General features: G+C 38.8%; 1 protein-coding gene and 2 long non-coding RNA genes across 3 annotated transcripts in view; 1 reads left to right on the top strand and 2 right to left on the bottom strand.

Annotated features, from left to right (window-relative positions):
* The window catches only part of LOC117942706 (C-type lectin LmsL-like), a 3170-nt gene extending 887 nt beyond the window's left edge, over nucleotides 1–2283 (bottom strand). Inside the window, exons 1-3 of the mRNA XM_034868307.1 lie at nucleotides 2129–2283; nucleotides 1587–1696; nucleotides 1368–1510 (exon numbers count right to left, since the gene is read on the bottom strand). Of these exons, the coding sequence (XP_034724198.1) occupies nucleotides 1368–1510; nucleotides 1587–1656 (213 nt within the window). The 5' untranslated portion in view covers nucleotides 1657–1696; nucleotides 2129–2283. The remainder of the gene's footprint in view (nucleotides 1–1367; nucleotides 1511–1586; nucleotides 1697–2128) is intronic.
* Nucleotides 1–4194, top strand: part of LOC117942711 — a 7609-nt gene extending 3415 nt beyond the window's left edge. Inside the window, exons 2-3 of the long non-coding RNA XR_004656198.1 lie at nucleotides 3326–3336; nucleotides 4181–4194. This is a non-coding gene — a long non-coding RNA (uncharacterized LOC117942711). The remainder of the gene's footprint in view (nucleotides 1–3325; nucleotides 3337–4180) is intronic.
* Nucleotides 4195–4968: 774 nt separating this feature from the next.
* LOC117942714 lies at nucleotides 4969–6191 on the bottom strand. The gene is made up of 3 exons (XR_004656201.1): nucleotides 6086–6191; nucleotides 5080–5082; nucleotides 4969–4983 (listed from the first exon to the last, which is right to left on the bottom strand). It is a non-coding gene; the product is annotated as an uncharacterized LOC117942714 (long non-coding RNA).
* Between the last annotated feature and the right edge of the window lie 5192 nt (nucleotides 6192–11383).

Here is an 11383-nt window from a genome sequence, read left to right on the forward strand (position 1 = left end):
TTCCCTGTGCGGCGTCCTTGAGTGCCAAGAAAGGCGTCTTTAAATAAAATGTATTATTATTATTATTATTATTACTTGTGGTTATTTATTGATTATTTTGAACAATTGAAATTTAAAACACACACTACTTGAAATAAAGACATAAAATAAGTACACATTTTTTTTTGGCCACCACATAAATTTCAAGACTTTTATCCTGGAAACGGGTGTTTATGTCAGTGGTTCAAAATCTTATTTTCTCAGCTCCATTCAACTGTAAGACCGCCAAACTTAACTGTCATGTGACCAATCTTTATGTGACGGGCCTGCAGCCACCATAACTTTGTACTACATTATATGAATTTTTGTGCATAAGTTTGTGCAATATCATAACACCTGTGCATGAGAATGCGTTGAACTAGTGATTAACCCTTGTGTTGTCCTCTGGTCAAATTTGACCCATTTCCAAATTTTTTGTATCAAAAATATGGAGGTTGAAAATGTCAACAAGGCGACAAAACATTGGGGGAAAAAGCTTAATTCTTTTGGGAAAAAGTGACAAAAACTACAAAAAAAACACTGGATGTAAGCGTCAAAAAGTTTGGATAAACTGCTAAAATGTCAAAGTGACAAAACGTTATCAAAAGGGAAAAAGACATTGGGGAAATGAACAATAAAAACAAATACTTCTAATCTAACAATCTAATGAATGTGTAACTGTGTGAATGTGACGTTGGTGCAATGAGGATTTGTTCTCAATCAGCTTACCTGGGTAAATAAAGGTTAAATAAATGAATAAAACATAGGGCTTCATGAACAAAAAACAGTTATTGATTACCGTTAAAAAGGCCCCGATCCTAAATCTTAAAATCTTAAATTGGAGAACAATACATGCAAAACAGTTGGATGTAAAATAAGGCTTTACATCTTAATGAAAAACTTTAAGCGTTCTTATGATTTTTTTTTCTTTTGCCGTTACACATTTCAATTCATGCTGTTGCATTTCCATTATTCCAAATATAAGTTTCACCTTTCATTATTACACTGCCAAAAAAATAAGAACGTATGTCATTGTTATGGTTTGGTGTTTTTGTCTTATTTTATTTTGGTAGCCTGTTTTCCTGTGTTTAGTTCTTAGCCTGGTTCAGTCTTGTCTTGTGTTTATTGTGTGGTACTTTTGGTCTTGTCTTGTTGTTCTTGTCGTGTTCTCCCATTTAGTGTCCATGTTCTGTTTCCTGTTTTATTTTGAAGTCTGTTCTCTGTCTCGTCTTGTCTTTGGTTCTACTTCCGGTGTTTTCCTCACATTTTTTGCTGAACTTGAAAGAGACTCTGAAGTCTTAACAGCACGAAGTCAGATTTTCTGTGTGTGTGTGTGTGTGTGTTATTACGTCTGCTGCAAAAAAGCCCAAATGCTCAGTATTGAAGAACGCCTTCACACAGTAGTTGTCACCCATCTGGAGCCATTCTTTGCGGTTGTTGTTTTTACACGATTTGGCCGGATAGGTGGTCCTACACATTTCTGCAGGATCCCCTGTTTCACAAAAAGAAGACACTTTGTGTTCCTGCTGTCTGTGCAGACTGGTTATCTAGTGACTGTATGTTCTTACAGGCTGCAGAGTCCAACGTGAACATCAGCACCACCAGAAGAAGGATGACAGTAACCACAACAGGACGCATGGTTCAGGGCTCTCACAGCACTCTGCAACTGGAATATAATCTAATAACACACAGGAAAAATTATATATACAATATGTATGTATGTATGTGTATACAGTATACTGAACCAGGATAAAATTGAAGTGGTTATAGCGCTGAAGCCTAAGAGAGGCCAACTGGCCACGAAATTAGTTTCACCGGGAACTTACCCCACACAGACAAAAAAGTCATCTTTCAGCGCTCTACACTAAATTCTGCCATTTTTTACAAACAATAATTGACAGATTTGATTATAAATTGATTTGAAACCAGGATTCCCCCTCATATTCTCTGAAGTCTTTTAGTTGATTCAAAGTGCAGGTGTTTTTTAGTTTTTATGCCTGATGAAGATCTGAGACCAGCTCAAAGTGTTGAGATCTTCACACTGTGAATTTGAAACCTTTAAATGTCCTTTTCTGTTCTATTGAAACACAGAGAGACAAACTGGACTCACCTCAGGTGAAGTAGTCGATTAGTCTCGTTTCTTGTTCCTCGCCCGTCTGGATGTCAGTCTGATCCCTGCCACAGTTAAAAATCCACAGCGGATGCCCTGAATACATGTGATTTAACTGATCAAACTCAAATCCAAGTGTCAAAAACATTTAATAAAACTTGAGTCAACACAAATCAATAAGCCCCGGGTCAAGGTTGGGCTCAATGGTTATACCAAACGTGAGTCTTTTGTTTTTCATCCACTAAAAAAAAAATTAAACTAAAGTCAAAAAGGTGAAAGTTATAAGAGAAATGTGGAAGTGAGATTAGTCCTATGAATGAAATTATAGTGAATCTGCTGATGGTCTGGATTGCGTGTTACTTCTGGAATGTTAGACCATACATCATGCCAGTCGAGATCAATACCCAGGCCTGGGCAATTGTGGGTCCAGATCCTCTCAACAGGAAACACAACACATTCTCACTCCCATCTTGTAAAAAAAGGTGCCTTTGACGTTGTTATTGACGTTAAATACCGCGGGAACCATCACCTCATGATGATGTTTGTGTGTCCCTGTGAACCTAAGGGTTGTGTTGTCTGGAGCTTTGTGCTCCTGGTAGGATCTCCCATGACAAAGTGATCTCAGGGGAGGGGCCAGACAATGAATGGTTCAAAAGATCCGATGATAAAGCAAGGAAGGGTTCGAGGGACCCTGCCCTGAGGAAGCCCGGGGTCCCCTTCTGGAGCCAGGCCCAGACGGAGGGCTCGTCAGTGGGTTCCTGTGGGAGGAACCAATGGTGTTGGGTCTTTGACAGACCAGACCCGGCAGTTTAACGCGGAGAAGAATAATGGAAAAAGGAAAAACCTTTGAAAAACAATAGGGTTCCACAGCCCTGCTGTGTGAACCGCGTAGCGCTTTGCACTACTGCGATTCCCGCATCCTCGGGCTTGGACCCCTAAAAAAGTCTGAATAAAGTCAGAACTCAAATACTCAAATTTAAACAGTGGCCCTAATCCTCTTCCACAGTAGGTGGCACTGCCAACTGTCAGTCAAACTGTTTCAGATAATATCAACACTTATGGCGATGACCAGAGTGTTTGCCTGATGCCAGAGTGCCAGTGAACAAAAGGTCAGCCCAGATTAACCACAATATGTGGAAGTACTTGAAGGAGCACTTGAATGTGTGAAAGTGTCAGATATGAACTGGCTACTAGTAGGGAAGCCATCAGTGGCTAGAATGCCATGGAGATTGGCTAGGAGATAAACATTACACAATAACGTTCTAGCATCTGAGTTGCCCAGTTTCATGGAATATGTTTTTTGTATCAACCTAAATGTTGCTGGATTCATTAGTAGGCATTTTAAGGATACAATCATTTAATTTTGATCACTCAACCTCAATTATTTCTAATGTTACAACAAAAAACACAATGGTGGAAATAGAAAAATGTCCCACATTAGAACTTTAAACATACCTGTTTAAAGTAAATTTTTACTAATCAAGACAATTTCTTAATATAACATTAACTTTTTCTAGCTTTTATTATGTATGCAAATTAAATAGTTAAATTACATTCTGGAAAGCCGGAATTGTCATCTAAAATATAGATAGATAAATATAACGCCAGTGACAAAAAGGCAGTACACGCATTTTTTAATGTAAGGAAGTAAAAGAAATCAAAAGAAATTAACTATTATCTGACTTTAAATTTTGGTATACTAAAAGTATTACATTTTTTTAAAGTTGTCTGCTCTTAAAAGCCACCATATTCATAGAATGACCCGTATATTTATTAATATTAACGGTCTATGGTTTCAATGAGTGCAACGCCAAAACAAGTAGAACGTGAGGAAGAATATTGAGATGTGTTGTCGACCTCGTGCAGGACTCTACAGCAGCCATGTATCGTCTCCGACACGAAAAAGTAAGTTACCATCAATGAAAAGGATTTTGTTCATGTTTAAATGCTACATTTTCATTATTTCATTTAATGTATGTTTTTACTGCATATAACAGTTACAAAAGTCCGTCGACTTGTTTGTGCATACAGTTTTTCTTATAACAAAGTTAGCTAAAACCATCACTAACTAGTAACTACATTAGCAATTGCGTGTGTGTGTACGGTATTTCAATGTAGCTAGCTAACGTAACATTAATGGCGCCCAGCAAAGAGAAGCTAGTCGGCCTCAATTTTCCCAAACTCGGCCCCCCAGCTCAGGGAGAATGAGTGTTAGTAGGGTGGTTGAGCTAATTTTCCATTTCCATTACATTAATGCTGTTGTAACGTTACTTCAACAATTAAAAAGGTTCGTTGTGTTGTTTGGGCATAACTTTTTAAATATAGTGGTTTGCTAGCTGATACCACCACTAGCTAACTACTTGGTCGCGCTGCTAAAGCGCGCACGTGTATTTCGGCGTGGTCTTTGAAACATCAAAATTCTAACCCCAACCGGCTCGTTAGACACCGCCTACCAAGAGCCTGGGTCTGACCGAGGTTTCTGCCTAAAAGGAAGTTTTTCCTCGCCAATGTCGCACTGTTGCTTGCTCTGGAGGAAACTACTAGAACTGTTGGGTCCTTGTAAATTCTGGAGTGTGGTCTATCTGTATAGTGTCTTGAGATAACTCTTGTTATGAATTGATACTATAAATAAAATTGAATTGAATTGAATTGAATTGAATTAGCATATCAAAACTCCTTTTAGCAGGTTAATAGCAGTGAGAGCCTAACGTGTGTGTGAGTCCGCCAAATACGGGAAGATGCTGCTGACATGAAAATGTATTGGGTCAAAACTAACGTTAGCACAGTTTATAACAATAATGGGAACTCTTTGATTATCATGTCATTTTCCTAAATGCACACTCCACATGTGCACACTAAAGGAAGCCAAAATGGCGGCGATGTAGGTGGGTGTGCGTATTTACGCTCCATCAGGTAACTCGGAGGGTTTAAGTTTAACTAACCGATGCAACTTGCTATTTAATACTTGAAGGCAACACAGACTAGCTAGTGACTAATCTTATATATTGAGCAAAGTCGAACCTGAATAGCCAAAAGGAAAAGCTTTCGTGTAAGAGAACTGAGGCTATATTTATTTTACTTCAGGAAACACATTCTTGCAAATCAGATGCAAAATTCTGCATAACTTAATGAGGTAATTTAGCAAATTTTTGCCATTGTAGGCCTACTAATCATTCAGCAGGGGTTTTAATTTCATTACATTACAGTTAAAGATTTAGATAAGTGTCTATGCATATAGAAAGTTAATTGCTAGACAACATCTAAATTTTTCAAGTAGATTAAAGAAGACAAGAAATATTTTTAACATCTGGCTTCAAAGGGATCTGACGATTTTAGGCACAGTTCTCCTCTCTAAAGCGGAGGGCCTTTCTTGTTTTGAGTATCCATCTTTATCCTTATTTGTGAATGATTCAACAGACACAATGTACATCAAATTTTTCTGGATTTTACCTGGAAAAATAAGTCATATTTTTTGTCACACTTTGTCTTTACTGTCTATCTCTGAATTTCGTACAAATTTTCGTTCAAATAACAGTGTATACACCGTAGTTGACTTTGAAATGTAGCTGTAAAGGACTACTTTGTAGTTTTAATGTATGTTGCGGATCTAATGAAATAAGTTAGTGTTTCCAACACATATACAGTATATTTGTGATGGTGCGCCACACAATCAACACCAGCTGCCACACATTGCGTTTTGCCGTCCTCCGTCTATCAGTCACTCTACACACACACATACGTACACATTCCCTCCCCTCCATGCACACAGCGTCTGTCTCCATGAAAACAGTGTTGCCAACGTAGCAACTTTGTCGCTAGACTTAGCAACTTTTCTCCACAAAAGCTACTGGCGACAAATCTTGTATTAGTATTGTCCAGAGAGCACGCATTTATTTGTCTCCTGTGGTCGCCAAAACCGTCCCTGCCCCCCACTCTTTCCTCATGTGCGGGCGGAACTGCACACAGTGCGCATGCAGGTAGAAAGGGTAGAAGGGACAGGGTGCGGGGGCCGGTTTAGTTACAAGAGACAGCGGGACACGACGAAAGAAAGACGCAGCTGAGCTGGCCTGGGCCTAGGCAAGCCAGCCTTTTCTTTTTATTCTTTATTGATCTTGTTCCTTCCCTTTTGTAGAATTTCTTTTTTTAACTAAAAAGATAGGTTACCTAAGTAATAATTATCCGGTAAAATAAATTCCTGTATTGAATTTGTGATTATTTGGCTAAAGATTTCTATTTATTTTTTAATCTACCTCCCAGATACAACCACTAAGCTTTATGCAAATGAATGCATAATTATGTCACAAATATGCAAATGAGCATGTCCACACCCACACCCCTCGCTCCACACATTGTTTTCTAATCTGTGAAAACCTGTAATGTTGAAATGTGTCCCCTTGGTGGCACAGTAGCTTTTGCACAAGGGAAGATGAGCTTTTAGAGGTAACTGGCGGGTGGGAATGGCACGCAGCTGTGTTTGTGCCTACAGGATTTTATTGACGCCCGTTTCATGACAGAAGAAAGGACTATCGTATTGTTTGGCATTCCTTGATCAGCGCAGCGAGGTACGATGGGTTTTATTAATAGTAATTCAGAGATTGTTTACAATAGGGCTCAGTGATGTGCGGTGATGCCAGTAAGTAAGTTAATGTCCAGCATCAGAATCCAAGTTATGCAACCATCTTTGTACAAATTATCGCACAAAGATGGTCATTTATGTTTGTCAGTTACAGTCAGCCACAATGAAAACACACACTGCACATTGCCGCAAAAAGCAAGTTTTTGCTTTGCAAGGAAGCAGGTCGCATTTTTCTGATCCTTCAACACCTCTCGGTTTTCCTTTACCTTTTCATTATGGTAGGTTATATTCAGCCTCTTTTGCTCGTCAAGTGCAAGGTCGATCTGAGATTTATTAAAGGTTTTCAGCATAAAATTTCACTGGATGAGAGCTGACGACTTTTCATGCTTGGTTAAAGCCGTTGAAGTACAGCTGCCTACATACCAGTCTATACCAGTCAGTTTGAAACAATTGGACACATTTTTGTCCCTTTTGCTGCAGTAGTCCATCAAAGGCTGGCGTAGACCTCCATCTTGCTATTAGCTCTTTTTTGGAATAAAAATTTTTTAGTTTAAAGAAATTCCTCAATACTGTGATGTCGGCGGACACCGCTTATGTCATTTTGACTTTGAATTTCGCGGGGATTGTGCTTACAACGTAGCTGGTGTAATGACGTTAGCAACGCAAAGGTGCTGGAATATCTCGATTCTAATTGCTCCGTGTTTTATATGTAACAAAGATGATTACTGGCGTAACACAGTTACGTGCAAAGGCACAGCAGAGTTGTGCTTCTTGCCGTATGTGCTGAAGAATACAGGATTGAAGTGCACATGCCATTGTAACGTCTAAATAATTGGAATAACACCCATAAATCACAAGGATAAACAGTAAGGGGTGGCAGTAGCTCAGTCCGTAGGGAGTTGGGTTGGGAACAGGAGGGTCACTGGTTCAAGTCCCCATTTGGACCAAAAAGTACAGAGTGTGGATTGGTGGCTGGAGAGATGCCACTTCACCTCCTGGGTACTGCCATGTGCTCTTGAGCAAGGCACCTTACCCCACCAACCGCTCAGGGTGCAGGTTCAGCTGGCAGCCCACTCACTCTGACATCTCTCCATCAGTGCATGTATAGGTCCTGAGGACGTGTGTGTATTTCAGGCCTGTGTGTGATTACTAACAAAGTGTGTACGCTGAGTGTAAATTGTAATTTCCCCACTGGGGATTAATAAACTAATTACAATTTGATTAAAAATACAAATTTATTTTTATAAACTTTTTATGCTTGAATTTTGGCAGGGTAGGCAGTGCCTATCTTGCCTATTTGTTGATTTTAACCAAAACATCCATATTGTGCTACAGTCCTGCTAATGTACATATATGTGCATCAAAATAAAATGAATCCTTTTATTCACCAAAATCCAGTGCATCTCCTTGAAGAATAAATACAAATGAATAAAACAATAAAGAAAATTATTATTTTAGAGTAATTATACTATTATTATTTTACATTTTACACTGAGTAAATATATTTAAGGAAGCAAAATATAAACTTGCATTGAACCTGCATAATGGATTTGAATAAAACTCCAAATATACAATCAATAAAAAACAAATGAAACATATCAAGACAGAACTATGCAGAAAAGACTAGTTTACAGGTTTTTGGAAAGGAACACTAGCCTGTCTAACATTTTTCTGACTTGAGGGATGACCAAAGGCATGTCACCACATTCCCCACTGTGCTGAACACGCTCTCAGAGGGAGGACTTGTTTCCGGATGCATAAGCGCATTTTTGTCAGTTTTGAGAGACGTGGGAAGAGTCTCAGCTATTCCCTCCACCAGTCAAGCGGGTCCACTGTCTAGGTTACCTGATTATATGTACGACTGTACTCAGAAAATATGGCTTGTTGATCTTGAGGACTGAGCCGTCCTCAAGATCGTGTGGCTCCCTCTGCAGCCTTGAAGTAACTCCCCAAGTCTTTTTCTTTTTTGTAGGTGGTGCATGCACAGCAGTCTCACCACGGGGATCAGCTGAGCCCATGTCCTTGACAAGAGTACCAAATAAGATATGAATAATGAATAGGCTTTATAATATAAACATAGTCAAGATTAATCTCCAGATGACACACTACTGTATTTCATATACTTTTAATCCACTTAAAATCATTCATTTATCATACCTGGCTGCAGGTGCATTCCTCGCCATTTCAGAAGTCAGTCTGGCATGAATTGGTACAACATTGTCCTCACTGACGTAGCTCAGTTTGAACTGTGGATCAAGCACAGAAGCCATATCGTGGGCATAAAGTATAATATGTGTGTGCACGTTCATAGTGGAACATGATTTGTCATTAACAATGGCCACTGTTGACAAAGCTGTCTGTTTGTAATCAGCATGGCAGTTATTAAACACAATGGCCTTGTACCAGAGTTTAGACATCTAGCTATATGAAACGCTAAACATAGCAAATTTTTAATAAATGTACATGAAGCAACTAATGTCAACATGGTCAAAATCATTGTTTCATTATTATTATATAAATGATATATATGAAAATCTACATTGAATTTAATATATGGTTGGGAGAAGTACAAATTTATCCACAACTTTACTTCTTAAAAATGACTTTTAGTACTGTCTAATGTAAGAAGAACTTTAACAGTTTTGTCAGTCAAATTAACTTTAATGGGTGCATATCAAAACATTACACTGTGGACCCCCCACTCCCCCCCTCACTTTAATCCCTGCATATCAAACAGTTCTTGAGTCAGAGGGTCATTGTATTTTTCCTCCAGATAGCTCAAGACTTTTGTCTCTATGGTGCAGGTTAGGTCTGTCTCATCATCGTTCTCTCTAAAGATGGAGGATCTGAAAAGGTGAAGGACCGGCTTCCCAAAGGAAAACTCTGACATACTTCTCACTGGAAAGTGCTTCAGTAAATTCTGAGAGAGGGCTGAGGGATTTGTTGATGGCCTCGAGGACGTCTGTGTCCTGCCAGGTAGGGATGAGGTGTCAGTCTAAAGTCATGTCTAAGATTTGTTAAGTATTGATTGTATAATGCTATGGAAATTATAAATCAATACATTTTTTATTTATCAATGAATAATTTTAGCCCAAGTGATCAATCAGGAGATCAAAAAGAGAACACAAAACACATGCTACATATTGCTGCACAAGGTTTTCTGGATAGTCACCCATGTAGATTAGGCCTGCAGGATTTGGGGAAAAATATGAATCACGATTGCCACTTTATCAATGGGAAAACTGAAAAACCTAATTACAACTAGAGATGGTCCCATACCATTTTTTAATTCCCGATACCGATTCCAATATTTGAACTTGTTATTATTATAACAACTGTATAATTCTATCCCTGTATGGATGTGATATGATGTGATGTGGTTTGTTGTTGATCTGACAAACAAACACAAACAATGATCGCCACAGAACTTTTTTTTATTATCCTGTTTGGCAGTCAGTTATAACTGGAAAACAGCATAAATAAACTACATTAACATATATTTTCTTTAGGGCTTTGTTACATGGTATTGGATCGGTGCATTAACTCCATGAAAACATATCCCACTGACTGGTCGACTCGGTACACTTATGTTATCAACTTTATGTTATTAACCAGGGGTACCAGACGTATCTGTCAGAGCAAATAAAACATGCAGTCCCAGATTGGTCTGGTTCCCAGGCTATAATAATTGAACTCTCATAACCAAAGGCATCAATCTGTTGATATCAGCCTTAACTCTTCTGGAAATGCTTTTGACCAGATTTCATCAAAAAAACACAATGAAAAAAAACAAAAAAATGAGGAATAGGATAAACATACTACAAAATATAAAATACCTGGAAAACTATTTAAAATAGTTGTTTGTTAACATTTATGTGTTGTTTTCTTATTTGTTCAGATGGATGGTGTCTGAGCATGGCAAACATCGAAGAGGAGGAGGCCGAGGAGGAAATCATGGTGGTTGACATTAAGCCTCCCAGACGCAAGAACATTGCCACACTAAAGGTGTGAAGTCACTGTGATCCACAGTTTACAATCCAGTCATTAAACAGCAAAACAGGAGACAGGAACAGCAAGAGACTGGGTTTAGGACCAAATTACAAACCGGCTACGTTACCCCGAATAATAATAATTATAATAAAGTATTATAATAATACACCATGTCCTGCATGCTGTATGCTCTGCCTAGGCGCCACCCATCGCCTAAACCTAAAACATGTGCAACTTTGGACCTGATTCGTCATATAAAAAATTCAATGGTGAATTTGCACGGGGGTGAGATTTTGTCCTATGAATGGAATTGTAGTGAATCTGCTGATAGTCTGGATTGCGTGATACTGGAATGTTAGACCATACATCGTGCCAGTTGAGAGCGAGGCCTGGGCAATCACGTGCCCAGATCTCTCAATAGGAAGGGCAGAGTGGCCACTAAGAACTGATAAAACGTGGATACCATACCACAGTTTTTAGGCTGCACAGTAAATAACACTGCATGCATTAAGTGCTAATCTTAATATTTTTTTTGTGTGAACAACTTTTTATTTTATTCAATCACCATTTCAGACATGTATATCAATTCGACTACACAGTCGGCTTAGTGCTTCAGTCAGTTTCAGGACTGGCTGCACATCTTCCCACTGTATAAAGGCAGAGTTGACATTGAGGAGGAAGAGGAGGAT

This window comes from Etheostoma cragini, chromosome 4 (genome assembly GCF_013103735.1).
Source record: "Etheostoma cragini isolate CJK2018 chromosome 4, CSU_Ecrag_1.0, whole genome shotgun sequence".
Classification (NCBI taxonomy): domain Eukaryota; kingdom Metazoa; phylum Chordata; class Actinopteri; order Perciformes; family Percidae; genus Etheostoma; species Etheostoma cragini.